General features: G+C 47.1%; 1 protein-coding gene across 1 annotated transcript; it reads right to left on the bottom strand.

Moving 5' to 3' along the window:
* Window positions 1-1,721: 1,721 nt before the first annotated feature.
* Window positions 1,722-22,302, bottom strand: AQP4 (aquaporin 4). The gene is made up of 5 exons (XM_006127191.5): window positions 22,160-22,302; window positions 8,207-8,621; window positions 6,919-7,083; window positions 6,476-6,556; window positions 1,722-2,780 (listed from the first exon to the last, which is right to left on the bottom strand). The coding sequence occupies exons 1-5, from the start codon at window positions 22,189-22,191 to the stop codon at window positions 2,502-2,504; spliced, it is 972 nt and encodes a 323-aa protein (XP_006127253.1). The 5' UTR covers window positions 22,192-22,302; the 3' UTR covers window positions 1,722-2,501.
* Window positions 22,303-22,821: the final 519 nt, after the last annotated feature.

Here is a 22,821-nt window from a genome sequence, read left to right as displayed (position 1 = left end):
AATCAAAGGACAGACAAGTCTATGACATACAATCTACAACCTTTGCCAATACTTTCCCCTCCCCCTGTAATTTAATAATTGTGAACAGAATACAAGTTTAGGTACAACCTATAGAATTAGGGTGACTGAAAATGATGTTCTTGCAAGCACTGTAAAGGCATATTGCAAAAATAATAAAAAACAGACAAAGAAACACCCCAGTTAAAAAATTCTATCTAGATTTTATGCTAGGCTAGCTATATCTGTTGAAACACTTCTAAAAAGGAAGGATTGGTCACTTAAGCATTTTGCATGTAATATCATGGGGGCATCCCTTTCCTTGTTTCTCTAAAAAGCATCATATGCTTGAATTTCTTACTGTCAAATATAATTAACAGAGAACTTTGCCACAGACATGACAGAATAAGTTTATATGAACAGTGCCACAATCACTGGTATTGTTCAACTACCTAGAGATCAGTTTGCAGAAAAAAGTTAAAACCAAAAGTAGTCATATCAATATAATCTGTTATTAAAAATATTTTTCAATCAGTGCTTCAATATAGTTAAAAAGTTTTTTTTTTAAATCCACTTTTGGTTTACTAATAAATAAAAATAAGATTGTAAGCAAAGTGGGTAAGTAATTTAAATGTTTAGTTATATAAATTAGCACAGTAACATTTGTTTGAATAAGTGCACTGAAAACAGATAACACCTTCCTTTCTTCTTCCGATACCTGAACATGAATTTCCTTTTGACTGAATTACTGTATAATGTGGGCCTTCTGGTTCACTGTACGACCTACATAGTCAGCTAATACTAAGTGGTCTATAGCTGAACTTAAAGAGAATGTTTCACCAGATGAACAACTATGCTAACCTGCATACCATATACTCAAATGTTCTGTGGCATTATTACAATAGATTAGAGCCTTTGGCGTCAATATTTTTTGTTGCGGGGAAAGCGAGGAAGGCAGTACAGGCAGTCCCCGGGTTACGTACAAGATAGGGACTGTAGGTTTGTTCTTACGTTGAATATGTATGTAAGTCGGAACTGGTGTCCAGATTCAGCCGCTGCTGAAACTGACCGCCAGTTCTGACTTACATACAGATTCAACTTAAGAACCCCAAGTCAGCTGCTGCTGAAACTGATCAGCGGCTGATTCCAGGAAGCCTGGGGCAGAGCAACTCTGCCTCGGGCTTCCTGTAGTCAGCGCTGGTCAGTTTCAGCAGCGGCTGACTTGGGGACGCCTGGGGCAAAGCAGCTGGGGTGCTGCTGGGTTGCTCCAGTAGCACCGCTCCTCACTCCTTGGCGCTACTGGACCAACCCAGCAGCACCCCAGCTGCTCTGCCCCAGGCGTCCTGATTCAGCCACTGCTGAAACTGACCAGCAGCGGCTGAATCAGGACCTGGGGCAGAGCAGCTGGGGTGCTGCCGGGTTGGTCCAGTAGTGCCCAGAGCGGCGCTGCAGGACCAATCGGCAGCGCCCCAGCTGCTCTGCCCCAGGGTCCACAGCAAAAGCCTGGTCTGCTGGGGGGGGGCACACTAGCTGCGCCCCCCTCCCCCCAGCAGACCAGGGACACAGGGAGCAGAGCCGCAGTGGCAGTGGGGTGCCGCGCCTCTGAGGCTTTGCTCTGGCAAAGCCTCAGAAGCGCGGGAACCTGCCGCTGCTGCGGCTTCAGTCCCGGTGCCCCTGGTCTGCTGGAGACGGTCTCCAGCAGACCAGGGGCACCGGGAGCAGCTTATGAACGGGGCTTTCTCGCCCCGGAGCTCGCAGGCAGCAATCCGCCACCTCGCCCTCCGGGGCAAGAAAGCCCCGTTCGTAAGTGCGGATCCGACATAAGTCGGATCCGCGTAAGTCGGGGACTGCCTGTACTTTTTAACCAGAACATGAACATGTAATGGGTGAAAACTGGTAGGATGACTGACAGGAACCAATTTTTGCCTATTAAAATATAGTTTTTCAGAGTTTGTAAGAAACAATGATTGGATATACAAGAACAAAAAATACTACCTTAAATTTGGATGAATCTGTTGCATGCTGTACTTTGGCATTATTGTCATGGAACCTTGCAAAGAACACTTAATGGATAAGACATTCTAACCAGGGTTGACAACAGCCAATTAAGTGTCAGAAGAATAATCTGATAAATACGTCTGTGTGCTATAGGCATTTGCAGATAAGTCTTAACTGTCAATCTCATGTTAAACATCTTTATTTCCATCTTGCTATTGATGGCTTTATTAAAAAGGAAATGCTATCGGCTCTTTCAGATTTACTGTGGAGCTGGTCCTTCCCATAAAGGAAATTTCTGAATTTGGAAGAATTTATGGTATAGTGCATGTCTAATCAAACTGAGCAGGTGTATAGCTTGGTGAAGCAACTACTTAGCTGTTGTCATCTCCATACATTTTCAGATATTGCAGGTGATTGGTTTACAGTAAATCTGTCTCTTTAATGGGTGGAAGGATATCTGTGGACATTCTGGCAGGTTGTTCTCTGCTTTCAGTGCTCCTTGCTAGTCATACAGAAGATAACACCTCATTGGTTGGATCGCCCCCCTTCTTCTCTTCACTCCTGTCAACGTCAATCACATGAATGGTGCCAGGCTTCAGGATCAAGTCATCTGTCTCTATCTGGCTCCTGCTATCATCCACCTCCATGTATTTCCCTTTAGACTGATGAGTGGCCATACCGAAGACGTCTTTTAAATGTTGCTTGAGCTCAACATCTGGACAATATACATACTCATAAAGGGTTCCTGCAAGGACTGCTCCAATTATTGGTCCCACCCAATACACCTGCAGGAGAGGGAAGAAAGCACATAAGGGGACATGATGGTAAGGAAGGCGTTTCAGTGAAAAGCAATTCAGTGAAGACTTTAAATAGATGCTTGTCCACAAAAGCCTCCTCACCAGAGAGCTTAGCCAACCTCTGTTGCTCAGAAGTGGGCATGCTCTGTGTGATGAGGCTGTGTTTGTCTAGGCACTCCTGTGGCCTCACACAATAGTATCTGAACATTTCATAAATGCTGATGAATTTCTCATCACAACTCGCTTATGAGGTGGGTAAGTGGTATCATCCCAGTTTTGTAGACAGGAATCCTGAAGCATAGGGAGAGTTAGTGGCTTGCTGAAAGTCACATAGGAAGTCTGTGGCAATGGAAAGACTCCTGTTGATTTCAGTGAGCTCCATTATGATTACCTCAGAGGGACTGAATGTCCTTCACCTGTTCTCAAACTCTCTCTCTCTCCTTTATCTGGAGAAGAGCATAACATATGTGAAAGCCTGACTAGCCTCCCTGAGTGGAGCCACCATGGAGCACAACAACATGGTGCAGCGAGGACACTGAGTAGCTTTACAGGAATATCAGTGAGGCAGATTGGCTAATTCTCCCATTTTCTGAAGAGACAGAACAATACGCCTCTCATTCTTCTGCTGAACGGGTCTCTGGGCAAGATACTGACAAGCATAGGGAAAATGCTTCATCTTGAGCACAGATTTCCTTCTCCTTGAGTCCCTGACTGCCTTTGTGTAGTATTCCTCAGCTTCCCTATGCTTCACTACAGGCAGATACCCAACCTCATTGGTCCCCAACTAAAGATTTGTCCTCAGGATGACTGGTAGATGGCAGTGGTGGTCCAGGGAACAGTGGCTTCTTGGTGTAGTTGTGTCTAGCTATGTGTATGTGGGACATGCTCCTACCTTCCCTATCCCAATCACCTATGCTACTTTTCTCTTTGAGGGAGCAAAAGAGATCTGACTTAAATTTTTAATTTTGCCCAGCATGGCAAAATTCAAGCTTTTTATCAGACAGGTTGGAGATGTGAGAACATCCTGAGCCAAGCTAAGCACAGCAATAAATTCCCTCTGAAGAAAAGGAATTGTCCCTTGCACAATCATTGATGCTTGTGCAAAGTGAGAGTCAAATGTCACTATTCTGTGGCGATAGCATTTGATATTCACTTTGCACAGTGTCAGTAACTGTGCAAGCAAAGCAGTGGAGAGCCAGGCCCATTATCTGTAAAATGAAAGCAGATGTTAGGGAGTTTATTAGATAGAAAACCTGTCATAAGGCCTCCTCTAAATGGCCTTGTGTTTGGCTTTTTGCTCATGTAAAGACGTGGTTATATTTGCCTTGCTTGCAAGAGGGCACAAAGAAAATATAATCTTTTATTGACTGAAAACTTTCTTTTCCTCACCAACATCTCATTGTCTTGTGTAAGTATGCAGAAAACAAATCAAAGTGCCTAAAGAAATATTTCTACTTCTATTTAAGGACATTTTCAAAAGGATCCAAACCTGCTCTTTGAAATTGCAGACAACTCCGCATACCTGATTTCTGTTCAACCAGAAGAGGCAGTTAGAATTCTAATTATCCGCAAGTCTATAGTGTGCCAATTTGCTTAAATGTAATTCCCAATATAGGTTAGACCTCCCTGGTCCAGCACCCTTGGGACCTGAGCTGTCCTGGACCAGGGAGTTTGTCGGATATGGGGAGGTCAATGCTCCCCTGCTGGCTGCCCTGCTCCCGGGCTCCTTGCCCTGGGGCTCCCTGCCCTGCTGCGGGCCCTGCTAAAATTAGCCCACCACAGGTACCCACCTTGCTGCCTGCCCACTGCCCTGTGGTGTCCCAGGGTACCTGGCGGGCACCACTTGGCTGCTGCCAGTCCTGCTGCTGCAGGGTGTACTCCATGGTTCCTGGCTGCGGCCATCCTGCCACCGCACTGCTGCTGCCGGGGGTACCCCAGCTGGGACCACCCATTTGCCCTGCCCTGCTGCCAGGGCTGCCCCGCTGCCTCTGGGGATTCCGGCCGCCCGCCTCCACCAGCTCCTGCTTCAGCCAGGGATTCCCCAGTGGAGACTGCCTGGTCACCCCAGCACTGCTGCCACCAGTGGTTTCCCAGGACTCCTGGCTGGGGCTGACCGGCCACAGGCAGTCCAGCTGTAGTCAGGGGTTTCTTGGCAGGGGCTGGGACTCACCGGCCACGTGGCCCCCTAAGGCATGGGGTTCCACAGCCCAGGCAGAAGCTCCCTGGCTGCCGCCTGGCCCCCTTGATGGCGGGGGCTCCCTGGTTGGGGCTCCCTGGTCACTGCCTGGCCCCTTTAATGCTTAGGGGTTCCAGGCTAGGGTGGGGGCTCCCCAGATGTCACCTGGTCCAGTTGGAGCTCCCCAGCCCTGGCATTGCTCCGGGGCTCTTTGGTCCAGCAACATCCCTGACCCCACTGGACCACGGATGTTGCTGGACCAGAGAGTCCCGGATCTTGGAGGTTCAACCTGTACTCCTGTAAGACTAGTTGGCTATGTGCTATTACGGGTCACACTTGCCTTTGCTAATGGCAGGTGGCTGTCTATTATTCTAGGAGCAGAAGAGATCTTTCATGTAGCTAGGAGAGCAGCTCTTACTTCCCTGTGATATTGCTACAATAAATATGATACACATATTTACAATTTTGGTTACGTATTAGATAGCATAGGCTGATTCAAAGTTTGAATAATTAATTACAGATATTTTAAAATCTGAATAAACCATTTGGTGGTAAGAGTAAATCAACTGCAGTGAGCTGACTAATAAGAGCAAAGTTACACGACGTAAGCATCATCAGGATCAGAGCCCTGAGCCTGAGCCTACTCCACATGAAGGCAATGAAAGCTTTGCTATCAACTGCAGGGACAATAGGATGGGTCTCATTGTTTCAAATTAGGAAACACTTAACGGCAGTATTTGGCCCTCTTAAAAGTAAGCGGAAGTGACTATAAAAATGCTTGTCATTAATTGGGTAAGACATTACCTCTCTCTTGTAACACATGTGAATTTGTTTTTAATAATTAATGTACACAAAATGCTTTAATAAACTATTGCAAAATCAGCATTGCAAAATCTGTTAATCAAAACGGTTTCCCATACATATATTCTTAGTTGGGCTGATTCTTGCTCATCAAAGCAGGTAATAGATACACTTTTAGCTACAGTTTTACTCCTACAAGGCCAGATTCTGATCCCTTTATTTCTCATTGGTGAGCAATTACTCACTCGGGAATGCTCACTGATGCCAGATCAAAATGGGAAGCTCTCATATTGTATGCCTGGCCTTTTTTTTAGAAGGAGGCAAAATATGAAGCCAATGATATTACTTGAGTAACTGCTTACCTGTTTCACTAAGGGGTTTGCAATCAAGCTCAAAGTATTTTTCTTTCCAATAACACAAATTATTTTGCATAGTTTCCCCAAATTTGCAGCTTCTTCAAAATCCCAACATCCATGTACACAATAGGCAATTATAATTCAACCTACACAAGACAGAGTATAACTTTTAGACCTGTGCTTTAGGCACAGAATAGATAAATATGCTAAAACTTGTATCAGATCTGTGCCAATTTTTCTTAGAGCTTGTCTTTATGGAACATGCTATGAAAAAAAGGAAGAGCAAATGAAGAAAATTATAATTCGGTAGCTGGCCATTGCTATTGTAAATGAAACATAAAATTAATTACCCAGTGGTTTTCCCATTTTCCCATGATAACTGCAGGTCCAAAAGATCTAGCAGGATTCATACTAGCACCAGTGTAGTTGATCTAAAATAAAATATTAAATATTGCTATTATTAGAACATTATTATTCAACCATTGCTATCACCATTTGCTGCAATGCAGTACTGTCAGAGCTGCCTCTGACTTGTATTCCTGCCCACCTCTGTAATATCAGAATGTACTATCATTCTTCAGATCACTCTTCTAATGACAGAATTAACACGATTAACACATACATAAAGGTCTGATCTAATGCCTTATCAATAGAAAGCCTCCCATGGACTTCAATGGGTTTTGGATTGGATCCACAACAAATTACTAAAGAATTACAGCTATAAGAATTACAGCTCTGGAGTAGGGACAGTGGAAGAAGAACTCAATTATTTAAACAAAAGACATTAACTTACAGCAAATAAATGTCCAATTGCAACAGAAAATCCAATTGCTAAAGCCACTGAACCAGTAACATCGCTTCGTTTTGAATCACAGCTGGCAAAAATAGTAAAAACCAGCTGGAAAGTAATTATCAACTCCACCAGGAGTCCATGGCCAGCGGAAAGATCACCATGTACCTGGAAAAAGGAAACAATCACCAAAGACGAAGCACACATGAATTTGCAATTCAGAGAGCTACTACAAAAAATTGTTTTGTGATTTAAAATGTTTAGTCATGCACTGTGATGAAACGGCACTGTAGTTCAGAAACGTATGGATTCATTTTCCTCCTCTCTCCCCCCCACTTTTTTGACAGCCATGGAAAATTATTGATAGGCTGACAAAGAAAGTTCGTACTGGATTTTAATGTAGAACTTCAAAGCTAGACTGCATTTATTACATATCGGGTTTGTAAATGCTGCGCTTAAATTTGCACAACTTTTTTCTTGGGAGCACTGTAATTTACTATTCAATTGTAAATTCATTAATTAGCCCTGACTTAATTAATTTAAATTTCAATTAAAAATTAGGCGGCATGTGGCTCAAGTGCATTTTTAATAAGTCCTGCGTTGGGGCTAACTGATGGCATTCCTTATTAATTTAGAACAAAGTGGAAATCTAAGGCACAATCTATTTCAGAAGTGTGTCATTTTGGATTGATGTTTTTTCAATCACCATCATAATGACATAGATTAATTTCAGAATTCTTCTTGAAATTGTATTTCACGCAAGTATACTTAAACTGTGAATGTAACTTAGCATTGCCTTCTGGAACCAGATTTGGAGGGAGTTCTAGAAGAGTAAACGTCTGTAAAAGAATGACTATAAATATTGAAGCAAAATGCAGGACTATGTAGCACTTTAAAGACTAACAAGATGGTTTATTAGATGATGAGCTTTTGTGGGCCAGACCCACTTCCTCAGATCAAATAGTGGAAGAAAATAGTCACAACCATCAAAATAGTCAGATCTTCCACTATTTGATCTGAGGAAGTGGGTCTGGCCCACGAAAGCTCATCATCTAATAAACCATCTTGTTAGTCTTTAAAGTGCTACATAGTCCTGTATTTTGCTTCAGCTACACCAGACTAACACGGCTACATTTCTGTAAAAATTGCTTAGCATAAAACACATTCCTATGAGAGATTTAAGAGTTGTAAATAAACCAGCAATGCACTTAAACCATGACTGCTACTTTCTGGGTTTACAGCTGACACTAAAAAGTTATGCTATTTTAAAAGTAGGAGCAAAAGTTGTTACCATAGTAACTCCCAAGCCTCCCACCAAACTTGGGGGCGTGACAAGGTAGAGAATTCCTGCCCCCACTATGGCACCCAGGCACTGGGCAACAATATAGAAGACAGACTTGGCAAGGCTGATCTTCCTAGTGCAGACCATAGCAACAGTCACTGCAGGGTTAATATGGCCGCCACTGATGTGTCCAAAGCACTGAACCATGGTTGCAATGCTGAGTCCAAAGCAGAGAGAGATAAGGACCATGTCTACAGGCAGAGGTTTCTCAGATCCACCCCAGTTGATTGTAGAGCCAAGGCTGAGGAGCACAAAAATTAGCATGGCCAAAAATTCTGCTGAAACAGCTTTCCAGAAAGGCTGAGTCCAGACTCCTTTAAATGCCACCATGCTGGTCTCACACTTACACAGACGTCCACACTTACTGAAAAAGAAAACAAATCTGCATCAGAAGTCACCAAGTCAGCCACAGATTTTGCTGCACAGGATTATGATCTGGCAGATTCTCTAGCGATGCCAGCAACACTGGGTCTGTTCAGTGGGGGGAGATGTGCATTGCCAGAAATACTGACCTTATAAACAAACATCACTAATGCTCAAGAGGGCCTGTTCTTAGCGTACCACCATCTAAAGGACATGGGGCAACTAGTTATTGTGGGCACATCTATGCTACATGGAAGATTGATCTTCTGAGGTTCAATTTAGTGGGTCTAGTATACACCTGCTAGATCAAGGGTGGGCAATAATTTGTAATGGGGGGCCACTCCAAGATTTTGGCAAGTGGTCAAGGGCTGCATTTCTATTGAGGGAGTTTGCGGTCTTGGACAGATGTTGGGTGTAGAAGGGAGGTTGGGGTAGGAGACTGGGTGCAGGAGGGAGTGTGGAGTCTGAGAGGGAATTTGGGTGAAGGAGAGGATTGTGATCTGGGGCAGAGGCTTGGGGTGCAGAGTCCATGAGGCAGTAAGGGTGCAAGAGAGGATTCTAGCCTGAGGCAGGGGCTCTAGGAGGGGGTGCAGGGTCTGGGAGGGAGTTGTGACCTGGGGGAAAGAGGTACAGAGCTTTTGGGTGGTGGCCTGGGGCAGAGGAATGGGGTGCAGAGTCAGGGAGGGGGTGTGGGTGCCAGAGAGGATTCTGGTCTGGAGGAGGGGCTCTAGGAGGGGTGCAGGGTTTGGGAGGGAGTTGTGACCTGGGACAAAGGGGTACAGAGGATTTGGGTGATGGCCTGGGGCAGGTAGTTGGTGGGGGGACTAGGTGGGTGCCAGAGACAGGCTCTGGCTGGGAGGCGCTTATCTAGGCAGCTCCCAGCCAGCAGTCCTGCAGTCGCAAGCTGTTCCATGTGGCTCCGCTCCACGCGGGGTGGAAGGAAGGGAGGGAGGAGGCTTCATTGGCTGCCCCTGCCGCCAGCAAAATTTCTTAACTCTTATTGACTGGAAACTGGCCAATGGGAGCCGAGAGACTTTGCTGGGGGGTGGGACAGAGCACAAAGCCTCCCTCCTTGCTCCCAGAATAGAGCAGCCACATTTAAAGCAGCAGCAGCTGCTGTGCTGTGCTTAAGGGTCCCAGCAAGGCAGCCATGGGCTAGATCCAGTGGCTTGGCGGGCCTCTTGCCCACCCCTGTGCGATATTGAACTCAAAGGGCGCCCCAATCAGCACCAGTACTCCTCCTCCTCACAAGGAGTAAGGGAAAAAGATGGGAGCATTTTTGCCTCCCACTGTATGGACAGTGCAGAAATATGACGTAAGATACATAGCTGGGAGTTGTTGTAGTTTCGTAGCTGGAGTTGTATATCTTACTTTGACCTTCCCATGTAGTGTGGACCAGGACTCTGTGTTTGACAAAGAAAGTCTCTCTGAACAGATGGAGTGACAGATATAGTCTTTTTAAAATAAGTAGATCTGTCCTTCTCGTTGTGCCAAATTCTGATTGACTTGCATACTATAAAACCCCAGTCACTTCAGTGGACCCTTTGTCCCTTGTGTTTATTCTACCACTGATAGCTCCCCTTTCTATGCAAATTTGTACTTTTACAGCACATATACAATATTTCAATAAAAGGCCAAGTTTCCAGTCAAAATAATAATTTCCAAAATTGCAATACCAGCATGGCAGTTTTGGAAGTTGCCTTAGGGTTTATATGAAAAAGCCTGTTTTTGAAATATTTTTTGTAAAGAAGAAACAATGTATTTATGCACAGAGGACAGCTTCTCCAGGATGGACATTGGGTAAAATGAATTTAGCCATGAGAATACAAGAAATCCTAAGTTCTGTCCCCTCAATCAAACATTCCATTTCTATTGGGCTATGTTTGTAGGACGAGGAGTGAGATGAAGTAATATTTAGTGTATAAGTGATATGTGTGTGTATGTGTGTGTGTGTGTGTGTGTGTGTGTGTGTGTGTGTGTGTGTGTGTGTGTGTGTGTGTGTGTGTGTGTGTGAAAGAAGTAGCTTGGTTTCAATTACGTACCACCGTATTTACTAGGCTACACTTCATTCATGATGATTTACATTTTTGTTAAGCGTCCAGAAATCTGTGAAAGTGGGTCACCGAAGAAGAATTATTTGTAGTATTAATAAATTGAGAATAAATCAAAAACGGAGCATTTTACGAGTTTCCAAGGAATGAAAACATGATTTTCTTTTTATTTAAACAAAGGAAGATAAAAATGTAGAACTGCTACAACTCAGAGCAGTATTCCAAGTGGAAGGATGGAGGAATTTAATCATTGGCTACCTAAGGCAATTGAGCCATGGTAATACCTAACAACACTCATACTTGAAAGAATGCATTATGTATCTTCATAAGCACAAGAGGCACACGGGATCATTTAAAAGTTATCATGAAAATGAAAGCCCATGAAATTCTCAGCAGTGTCATTTTGAAGCTTTCAGGGGAGACATGGCAGGGCCCACTCACTTCGTGTGATCACCCCTACTGGCAGGATGTGTTTGTCTATACCCGCACTCCCTCTGCTTGGCTCTGCTTGTGGTGACCCCTGCTGGCAGCTAAACTTCTTAGGTATATTTAATTGACTCAGCCCTCTGTTGTGAAACAATACATAGATCGTTTCCGGAATACAAATCCAACAGGGCCTGTTCCTGCTGCCCTCTCTGGGGTGAGTTTTAAATTGTCCTTGTTCTGGTATAGAGCAGAGCCCCAGGGCTTCCTCCCTGGGGATTCTTCACCTATTGGCCCAGTTGAGCTACTCATTACAGTTCAGCCTACTCTGGGGCGTGTATGCATGTGTTGTATTGGAAGTCCCACAAATGCTGCCCCTCTTTCTAGGTCTTCAGCCCCTTCCCTGAGCCAATTTAATCTTCTTCAGAGTTTTGGTCACTCTATTTGTGATCAGCAGGGAAGGACCGAGGCACACCCCTTACTCCAGGTCTCAGCCCAGGGACGCTATTAAGTAGCAGTCTCCTACTGCTTCCCTTTGATGATTTACAGTTGCGCTTCCCTGGTCTCTTCCCCCTGGAAGCAATGAAGATAAAGCAGATGGAAGCAAAACTGAAACCTGAAGCCTCTTCAAAGTGTTCAATTTCCAGATATAAATAGAACCCAGGGTTTTCGTTTCAGCCAGAGCCTGACCAAGAATAGGACTCATTTTTTTCTTTTTTTGAACCAAATGGGATTGTTTTTCCACAGCATTTCAGTGCGAGGATTTCACCTCAGGAGCATGTTCTTGGCGCTGGGTGCAGTATTGCAGTCCTTTTTTCACCCAGGTGCTTCCAGCAGACTGGCTGTGGTAAGTGTTCAGAGGCTTCGTCTTCTGTGAATCACTCCCAGGGTATTAAAGAATCCAATCAATAAACGGTCTTTTTGCTTTCACGAGCATCTTCAGCATTGGCTTTGGGTCCTTCAAGTTCAGTCCCTTGTTCAGGTTCCCAAACAAATTCTGTCCCCTTATTGGGGTTTATGCCTTGTTACCTGTGGCCAGTGGGAGAACGCAGGTTTGCCCACTACTCTGGGTCCCAACCCAAGCCACGGACCCTACACACACAGCAGCTACAAACATGGGCGGCAGGATTGTATAATTTTTGGTGGTGCCCCATTAGCCACGCCCGCTGGCCCCCGTTAGCCATGCCCCCTACCCCTCCTCCGTTAGCCCCGCCTCTGGAGGCAACACGCTTGGGGCAAAATGGACATATTACCAAAAGTAAATGGTGTCATGTCACCCCTCTCGAAGGGCTTTTCCCACCATCCTCCTACCAACAGGGATTAGTTTAGTCCCCACCAAACCCCCCTCATGCAACTATCCTGCAGTTGCATTAACCCAATGTGTGTGACATTAACTCAGGAGCAGAGAGGCTGGGGGAAGTGTTCTCTCTAAGGCTATGTCTACAGCCGTTCTTGCGCAAGAACCCACAGAGCATCCACACTGTCTGCCTGCTCTTGCGCAAGGAAATTTACAGTATAGTGTGGTAAGAGAGGGCCTCTTGCGCAAGAGCTACGCTCTTTTCTAACAGGTGTAAGCTCTCTTGCGCAAGAGGGCAGTGTGGATGCTCAGCAGGGATTTCTTGCGCAAGAAACCCCTATGACTAAAATGGCCATTGGAGCTTTCTTGGGCAAGAGAGCGTCCACACTGCCATAGATGCTCTTGTGCAAAAGCACAGTTCGCACATGGCAGCGTGGACGTGTTCTTGCGCAAGACTTCTCGCACAAGAACTCCTGCGCAAGAAACTGCCAGTGTAGACATAGGCTAAGAGTCCCCCCCCCCCCCCATGAGCAAAATGAATTTTGTGTTCTAGTTTACCCCCAGAATTCCCTGGCACCTGCACCTTCTCTTACTCCTGCACTCTCCTGGTGCCTCCCCCTTCCCTCACTGCCCCTTCCCCCTTTGCCCTCTTTTTCCCTGATGCCCACCCCATTTACCATCCTCTGCCCCCGTTTCCCTCATGCCCCCGTGCCCTCACACATGACTTGTTCCATCCCGGCCTTCCTCATGCCCACCCCTTCTTTCAAGCCTTCTCCCAGCACCTCCTCCTCCAGCCCCCAACGCCCTTACTCTTTCCCCTCCCAGCATCACCCTGTCCCCCTCCCACTGACACCTCCCCTCCTGCCTTTTTCCTCATTATCTGCACTTGGCCCCCTGGCATTTTTCTCTCCTCTACCTTGTCCCTTTGGTGCCTTCCCCTTTCTTTTTCCTCTCCCGTCCTCCTCCGCACAAGCCCCTTCCTCTCCCAGCCCTTCCCCTAGTTTTCTCCCTTCCCCTCCGCACAAGCCCCTTCCTCTCTCAGCCCTCGCCCTCCCATACCTTCTGCCTTCCAGTTTGCGGGGCCGGAGTCTGCGCTCCGTCCCCGGACTCTGAACCCTCAATTCAGCCGCATGGTGCAACACAATGCCCAGCAGTTTTAAAATCCCGGGCTGTGATGTTATGTCATGCCCGGGTGTCTCCCCGCCTACCAGTCTGAGCACGCTGTTCATGGCAGCAGCAGCCGGCAAGGGGAAGCTCAATGGAGGTTGCGCATGGCAGGTCCGGGCTGGGGGAGAGACGCTGTGGGGCCAGAGTGGGAGGACGCGTGCGGAGGGGCTGGGCCCGCTCCAGCTCCAAATATTGGTGGAGCCTGGGCACCCACAAGCCCATACAACTTGCCGCCCATGGCTACACACATTGCTTGAGTTAATCAGTTGCTGTTTCTTCTCTAGGTCTCTTCCTACCAGGCATTTTAGCTTCACTTTTCCCACCAGGTTAAGATTCTTAGGTCCCTTCTCTTCACTCTTCACCCCACTCAATGCAAACACAGCTGTGCAACATGCTGCCAGAACACAATCCTTGGCTATCCCACAAGCTCCTGTGGCTAGAAAAGAGCACCTTTCCTTGCCCCTCTGCTCTCAGACAAGAACTGAATTGTTAAGGTCCTTGCAGCTACTTTTATCTGGATTAGCTGGGCCTGGTTGGGTGTTGCAGAACCCTGTAGCCCTTGAAGGGCCTGGTCCTTATGGCTTCCAAAAAGGTTGCTCTGAAGACTCCTCTCTAGGGAAGCTTGGAGGAGACACATTTGCTCCTCTTTTACTCTCCGCTTGTTATTTCTTTGGGTGGGGGTATAGCAGGACCATGTAGGGCACCTAGCCAGGGAGCTGCAATGGCAGAATAAACCTCATCACATGAAGACTGTGGAAATTATGAAACAACAGCTGATTTTGCATGAATTCTATCATTCGTAATGGACTAACATTCATTAAAACAGCTTATGAAATTGACACTGGATTTGAACCCTAACCGAGGTTGTCTCTTCGCCCCACACTTTACTGCTGGCTTGACTTTAACGAAGACCCAAACATATGCTATTTCCCTGGCAACAGTGTAGTCTGGTACTTTGTGCAAGGGACAGGGAGAAAGGAACTTCTAGTCTTTACCTTGGATTTACTTTCAAGGCATTGTGGAATGTTGGCCAAGTCACAACTACTCTGTGTCTAACTTTTCTCCTCTGTAAACATAGAATAAAAACACTTTCCTTCCTGATAGAGGGCATTGTAGCCAGTCCTGTATGCTGGTGCAGTGTACCAGGGCTTGAAGTGCCTCCCCATTCCATTGCATCAGTGTGTTGTACTAATACTATTTCTTCGAGCAGGCAAGGGAAGCAGAGGTGCTACATTTTCCCACTTCTGCACAGGTAGGCAGAAAGAGGCACTGCTCTGGCAAATGTACCTGTTGGCATAGCATAACAGAGGGCACATGATGTGTCAGGTTTGCAGATGGCACAAAAATTGGGGGAACGGTAAATAATGAAGAGGACATCACTTGGAAAACTGGACACTGAAAATAGTAGTATGGATAAATGTAAATATATACATCTAGGAACAGGCCAATCAGGGTCTGTGGATGGGGGGGGGGAATGCAAAGTCTCCTGGCTTCACCCCTTCCACCTGAGGCCCCACCCCTCCAAGGAGGCACGTGACCACTTCTGAAATTGATGAAGTGGCTCCCCCTTCAAGAATTATTGCCCACCCCTGGTCTACTTGTTACTCCTGGAGGAATTTGGCACCACAATGTGTGCACAGAATTCATGTCCCATGCAGATTTCTTTATTTGCCTGCAAAAAAAAAAAAAAAAAAAAAGACTGACAGAGAAGCAAAGGGAAATCACAAGAACGGGTCATGCACCTTTCCCCAGAAGTGCGGGTGCATTGTTTTGAACAGCCAGTGGAGCATCAAATCATTGGTGGATGGGGACACTCCAGCCAGTGGCTCCTAACATATGCAAAATTCAGCTACTAGTCCTGGCTGGGCTGAAAAGGATGGGACTTCTCTTTCCCTACAATGAGTGGCCAGGACTGGGTCATAAACCCACTCTAGAAACCTCTTTGGCTGCAGAAAGTGTCACACCTCTCTCCCCTCCCTGCATCCTGCCCCCATTGTTTCTCAGTCCTGGGAGGTAGGGGGATCACTGTAAGGGGAACTGCCTCCCCCATCTGCCCAACCCCCATGTACCTCATGCCCAGACTGTCCCACCAAGTCTCACATCCTGCATCCAGAACCCTGCCAAACCCAAATCCTGCCAAACCTCACTCTCTATATCTGGAGCCCTCCTGCACCTAGAACCCCCCAGGTCCTGCCTCCCAGATCTGGACCCCACCTCTGCACCAAGATTGCTCCCTGCACCCAAAACACGCTGGCTGACCTCCCACACCAAGACTCCCACCCCACTAAACCCCACCAAGCCAGCACCTGGAACCCCCTTGCTGAGCCCTTCACACCCAGATCCTCCTACTAAGCCCAAACTACCTTCACCTGGACCTCCTTGCAGAGTCCCATTGTGTCTGCTCCCTGTACCAGTCTCCCGAGTGGACCCATTCATCCTGATCTTCCTCACACCTGGACCTCTCACCAAGCTTCCCACCCCCAGATTGTCCCACACGCAACCCTATCACCCCATGAATGGATTTCCCTATATGATGAAGCCCTTTCATATTTGGATACTGCTGGGATGAGCCTGCCTGCCTACATCTAGTGTGCTTGGAATGGATGGGGGTGTTTCTGGAACAGTCCTGGACTCCGGGTTCTTGCACTGTGTCAGGGTTGGATGCAACTTTACCACCAAGTCCATGTTGTGGGATGGAAGAGGGTGCAGGGTGATCTCCTACCTCTATGCAATCAGTGGGCTCCCATAGCCATACTGGAGCCTCCCCATTTATTTACTGACAAATAAAATGTGCAGAATTTTGCAGAATTTTAAAATATTGTGTACCAAATTTTGATTTTTTTGGGCACAGAGTATCCTCAGAAGTAAATTCTGGTATCCACAATTCAAGAAAAACATGCTGATAAATTGGTGAGGGTTCAGAGATAAGCCATGAAAATGATGAAAAGAACACGTTATAATGCCAGACTCAAGGAAATTGATCTATTTGTGATAACAGGGAGAAGGTTAAGAGGTGACTTAATTACCGTCTACAAGAGTCTACATGGCGAACAGATATTAAATTATGGGCTCTTCTACTGGACTAAGAAGTAACGCAATCCAATGGCTGGAAATTGAAACGAGATAAATTGAGATTGAAAACAAGGTGTACATTTTTAACATCAAGAGTAATTAACCAGTGGAACAATTTACCAAATGTCATGGTGGATTCTTGTTCACTGACTATTTTAAAATCAAAACTAGATGTTTTCCAAAAGATCTGTGCCAAGAATTCTCTTGGGGAAGTTCTATGTCTTGTGTTATATGGGAAGTCAGACTAGATAATCACACTGGTCCCTTCTGGCCCTGCACTCTCATCAATCTGGGGCTAGGTCTAGACTGTGGTGTTTTGTGGAAAAAGCTACACAAAATGCACTCCGCATTTTGCATAGCTTTTTCCTCTTTTTTTTCGGAAGAGGCTTTTCCGCCATTTGGCCCCGTCTAGACTTTACCACCAAGGGTAGAAAAGCCTCCTCCTTCGGTGGAGCCCTTATGCCTCGTGAAACGAGGTATACAGCGCTCCCTGAAAGAGAGCATTTGCTCTTTTGCAAAAAAAAGTGGAAGAGCAAACGCAGTCCTTGGACACAGCGGGGGTTTTGCAGGATCCTTCAATAACCCGCAAAAACCCCAATGTCTAGACGTAGCCTAAGTTTTAATCTGATGCAGTTTACTCCCTCCTGGGAGCAGTGGGAGATTGGAAGGGAGTCTAATTTAGGGAGTCACAGAGCATGTCTGTACTACAAAATTAAGTCCACCTATGTTAGATCAACTTACAGACACCACAGAAATTACTGCGGTTTTCCATGTCCACACGGTCGATGGTGCTCCTCACCTGGAAGAACGCTTCCTGAGTTAAGAGGGGCAGCATGGGAAAGCAGACTCTCAGCTCCCTGCCCTAAGCCTGACTACTGCTGGGGCTTTCAGCTCCTTGTGGTGCTCTCCATCTGGAGCCTGGCTGCCCTGCAGGCTCCCTGCTTCCCGTTCTCTTCTGGGAACAGAGCCACAGCCCAGGTTCCATGCATAGAGCGCTCTGCAGGGAGCCCAGACAGCTGCAAACTCCTGTTAGGGAGTGAGGAGCCCAGATGGCAGCTGAACTCCCAGGGAGAGCCAGGAGCCCAGGCTCTAGTTGGCTAGCTCCATGGGGCCAGGCAGCTGAAAGGCCAGACAGTAGCTGGGATTACAGATGGAGCCCTCCATCTACTGCTGGGTGACAGACCCAGTTGTGAGGTAGGCATAGGAGGGGGAGATACTGTGTCACCCTAACTGTACCGACATTAGTCCTATGATTCTTGTGGAGGGAAAGTCATGATGTCAGTGTAGTAGGGCACTTATATCAGCTGGAGCAAGGCTGTAGTATAGACACTGGCATAATCAGCTGGATGTAAGCTGCCTTACCTCAACCTAGTAGGGCAGAACAGGCCAGTAGTGTAGAACAGGCCAGTCTCTTCTAGGCTGATCCAGGGTCACTGCAATGCTGCATTGCTCTTTACAAAGGGGGCAGACTGCAAACAGGCAATCCCAGTCAGAGTGTTTGTGGATTTTTCAGTTAATGTTTATTTAAAGCCTTGAAAATGTAAAGTGCTATTTAAGAGCCAAGTATTATATTAAGGCATGACACAAATGAACCGTGGGCTCTGTTTATCAAGAGAAGGTGAATTTCCAGCCTGCTAATGTAACCACCACCAGGTAAATTTGAACCTGGGATCTCTGAAGCGGAGTATAGGAGCCTCTACCCTCTGAGCTAAAAGCCAACTGGCTTCCAGCCCATGCTGTAGGGGTCTCTTAATCTTACTTGTTGCTGTGATCTAGGTACCACTTGCATTGCTCAGTAACCACACTAGGGCAATGCCGTTACACCTATTACTTCTCAGGAAGAACGGCATTGCGCAAGAGGGTTTTTCTTGTGCAAGAAGGGGCAGTGTAGACGCTCCTTCTTGCGCAAGAGCCTCTTCTGAAAAAAATGGTGGCTCAATAGGTATGCAAATGAGGCTCGGCGATATTCCATGCTTAGCCTCATTTGCATATTACTTGTGCAAGAAGCCGCGAGTGTAGACATAGCCTAGGTGTGTGGGTTACACTAACACAGAATGCTTCATGGAAAAACAAAGTAGTCCTGTATCATTTCATCTATTTTTTTACAAGTATTATCTAAAGTGTTTGCTTTGTTTATGCAGAAGTAATTCACTGATGAGGGTGTTACCGGTCTCCCTCTGTGCTGATCCACAGAGGATATGAGTTGTTCTAGCCCTTAGTTACAGAGCTGTGACTCTTTAGATCATGCTGGAGCTACACATGCCTTTTGCTCTGGAGGACCGGCGTACATTGGCCAGCCTGATGACCATGATGTACATCTTTCTCTTAATATCCTATGGGTATGGATGTGCTGGTGTACCTACGACACTGAAAATGTGACCTGTGATTGCTAAGACTGGCGTTATGGTTTAGAGCAGGGAGGGCAATAAGTGTCCTGCAGGCCAGATGCAGTTTGCCAGGGAGAGCCACTAGTGGGTTGCCAGACGCTTTGTTTATCTGACTGTCAGCCAGTACAGCTGCTCACGCATCCTATTGGCCATGTTTTGCTGTTCCCAGCCAATGGGAGTTGAGGGAAGCAGTGGTCCAGCCCATGCCACTTCCTTCAGCTCTCATTGGCCACAATGGTGAACCATGGCTAAAGGGAGCTGTGAGTGGCCATACCTGCAGACAGTCAGGTAAATAAACTGTCTGGTGGCATGTCAGTGGCTAATCCTGCTAAACTGCATTCAGCCCACAGACCGCTTATTGCCCACCCCTGGTTTAGAGGGTAGTGCAGTGACCTGAGCATGAAAAAACATCTGTTCTATTTCTGACTCAGTCACTGATCTGCTGTGTGACTGTGGGCAAGTCATTTCACACTTTCATGCCTCAGTTTCCCCTCATGTTCTTTGCTTGCTATGTCTATTTAGAGTGTTTGCTTTTTAGAGCATGGACTGTTATCTACCAAGCGAAATAGGGCCCCAACCTTGATTATGATCGCCATGCCATAAGTAAGATAAGTAATAAAGATTGCACTAAAAAAGTTCACTTAACATTTAAAAAAATGCATCCTTTTCTAACTAAAATTATGTCAGTGATTAAAGATGAGCAGAGCAAGCAAAATCAATGCAGGATTACTACAAACAACATCCCACATGTCACTTGTTTCAATGTTTTGTGAATATCGTAAATTTTGACAGTCATCTCTACTGCAAGCTGGAGCACTCTGTAGCTGAAATAGACATTATTCACTTGGATGTCTAAGAAGAGCTCTGAGTAGCTCAAAAGCGTATCTCACAAACAGAACTTGGTCCAAAAAAAGGATATTACATCACCCACTTTGTCTCTCTAATGTCCTGAGACCAACACATCTACAACTACCAGGCATACAATTTGTCAGCTATTCTAGCAATGCAAACACATGTCGTCCTAGGCTTTTCTCACTAATTTTGTTTTAGTTTCAAAATGTACTTCTTGCAAAACTGAGTTGCATTACATGCTTATTGTTGTTCTTTGGCGACAATAATTTATCATACAATGACCTATGGTTTGGTTGGATGGAAGGGAGGGTGGTTGTGGTTTCTTGGCTTGAGAAGCCCCAGGAAGAGTGAATGAAACCCTGTATTCTGGCCATTTTGTTTCTGGAGGAGAGAAAAATGGATGAGTGCTGCTCTGGAGGTAACCCACCCATTGCTGGACCATTCCCACCAGAGTACTTCTATTAATACTGTTCTCAGGCACCCGAATCAGGATCCAAAGTGATAAGTGTCCAGCTTAAAAATGCAGAAAGCAGCCAAGCAGAAGGCTTGTGTGTATATGTAGAAGAGAGCAATAACAAATACTGTATTTCATGAGCAAAATGTCCATAGTGTTTTTTCACATGTAAACTGTCATACTAAATGCTGAGAAAATTGTGGATGATCAGCACTCCGATCATAAAACAGCAGAAGGGGAATTTTAAAGAGCATAAATCACTTGTGCACAAAAAATACTCTATCAATCTTGTAGGGTTATTCCAAGCCAAGTGGGAAAGACAGCCACAAAATGCAGTGACTTTGCAACAAGCCCTAGACAGCGGTTCTCGAACTTCATAGCACAGTGACCTTTTTCTGGCGACAGAAATTACTACATGATCCCAAGGGGCAGGACCGAAGCCTCAGCCCTCCTGAGCTGAAGCCAAACCACACCACCCCATTCAGCGGAAAGAGGCAGCAAGGGCAAAACTGAAGCTCTGGGCTTCAGCCCCACGCAGGGGGCCTGTTATCTGAGCCCCCACCTCCCAGGCTTGAAGCCCAAGCCTGAGCCCTGAAGCACCTTGGCTTGTCTTTGGCCCCAGGGAGTTTTACACCAGGCCACCCCATACCTTCCGATAACCCCCTGCCCTGCAACAATCAGTGCCTGCAAGAGGCAGCTTGCAACTCCCACCGCAGCTTACACGCCAGCTGCTTTTCAGGGCCCTAGCCCAAGTCGGGGGAGAGGCAGGGCATCACCTTTGACCTTTAGTGACCACCTGGGCTCAGGGTGGTTCAATAGTTCACGTTCTTCACCCAGCCACAACAGCCTCCCTCTGCCAGACCGTGCGTGGCCCGCGCGGGGACCCCTGTAACTAGGGCAGCTTCATCCCTCTGAAATCAAAACTTTCTTGGCCAAGCTCATGCAACAAACACCTCCCCCCCCCCCCCCCCCTCTGCCGCCTCGCTCTGGAAGCCAAGTCCCGGCTCTCCAGGCTGCCCAGGGAGCGGAAAACAAAAGGCACCAAGAGCGCCACTCACGAGCCAGCAGGAAGGCCGGTCCAGCAGCCCAGGGCCAGCGGGGATGGTCGGGGAAGGTGTTAAAGGCGCCGCGCACTTGTTGCTCTTCCGAGAGCCGGGAGAGGGGAGGAGGTGGGGCTGGAGGGAGAGGAGGCTGCGAGGGGAGAGCAAGGGCCGGGCTCCTGGGTGCAGGGCACTGGGGAGGGCAGGCGAGGCGCTTCCACTTGCAGCTCCCCCAATCCCCAGAGCCGCAGCGGTGTTAGCTTCGCACTGGCAACAGGCGCGCCGAGAAATTTAACCCTCTCGGCGCTGCAGCCCTCGCCCCGCGCTCCCCACGCTCGGTGGCGGGGGGCGCTTGGCCTTTGGCTGCAGCTCTCACCCGCCGGCTCTCGCAGGCGCCCAGCCCCCGGTTGCTGCGGCCCCCGAACGAAGCGGGACTTGTTGCTCTGGGCGGCTCGTGCTCGTTCCTGCCGAGTGGCGCTGGCCAGCCAGCCCTTGGCGAGCCGGGTGAGAGCTCGCTGTGGCTTGGGGGGTAGGGCTGGGAGAGGCTGAGTGCACTGGCTCGGGAGCAGAGCTCTATTTCTCCCCCCTTTCCCCTCTTTGGACTTCGCTGTTGCTCCACAAGTGGCAGGTAAAAAAACCCACCTAATCAGAATCTCTCCACTACACGCAGCTCATGACCGAAGATCAGGCACAGCCCCCCCCCCCACCCACATTCCCCCCTGCCTGGGCTACCTCTGCCATTTCTAAACAGCTCCGTCCACTAGGCTTCGCTCCCTAGCGAGAGCGAGACACTTACCCCCAGCCTCTTGCTGCTGGTCTGTCACTCATTCCTTCCCTGGATGCGCGGTGTGCAGTGAGGACAGAGCTGCGAGAGCGCAGCCCTGGGTGCTGCTGGGGAGTCAGATTACTGCTACTTGTCTGATTGGGTTTTTGGAGTGGAGGGGTGGAAAGATTTTTGAACCATGTGGCAAGTCACTGGGTTATATTTGAACTCTAAGCTATTTCTCCTTACCTGATCATCCTCATAGACACGGTTTAAATGCTATCAGAGCAAAGGGCTCTTAAGGATGTAAACATAATGCAACTGGTTTGCTGCTGCTTATAAGCGAAAGAAACAAACAAACAGTGGCAGAAACTCACCTTTCATTGCAGCGGAGGTTGTAAAGTAATTGGAACAAAGAAAAAATTGGAAACAAAATTGTGCATTTCTTGTCAGAGGCTCCACTACGCCCTACTGCTACGCAGTTGACCTCTGGTAATGTGCAGTTGACCACCAGGCACTATTGTTATAAAATAACTCTAGGTACATTATTAGAACTAGAATTACTGCAAAATGCAGACACTGGTGGCAAACCCCTCTTCAGTTGCTAAATTCCCTGAAGTTCGGCCCATAGTGGGATCACAATGAAGAAGAAAAATGATAAAACTGCTGAAGTCAGACCACTGAGCTACGGTGAA

The sequence above is a fragment of the Pelodiscus sinensis genome, chromosome 2 (genome assembly GCF_052426305.1).
Source record: "Pelodiscus sinensis isolate ZL-2025 chromosome 2, ASM5242630v1, whole genome shotgun sequence".
Lineage (NCBI taxonomy): Eukaryota > Metazoa > Chordata > Testudines > Trionychidae > Pelodiscus > Pelodiscus sinensis.
The sequence above is the reverse complement of the archived record's forward strand: the minus strand, read 5'-3'. Positions and strand labels throughout refer to the sequence as shown.

What these genes read in the sequence shown, in the direction of transcription:
- AQP4 (XM_006127191.5), bottom strand. Translation starts at nt 22,191, where the DNA reads ATGAGTGACAGACCAGCAGCAAGAGGCTGGGG. An exon ending in GAGGCTTGGGAGTTACTATG is followed by an intron (nt 7,084 to 8,206) that starts GTAACAACTTTT and finishes TCCTTTTTCCAG; the next exon opens with GTACATGGTGATCTTTCCGC. An exon ending in GAAAATGGGAAAACCACTGG is followed by an intron (nt 2,781 to 6,475) that starts GTAATTAATTTT and finishes CCTCTCCTGCAG; the next exon opens with GTGTATTGGGTGGGACCAAT.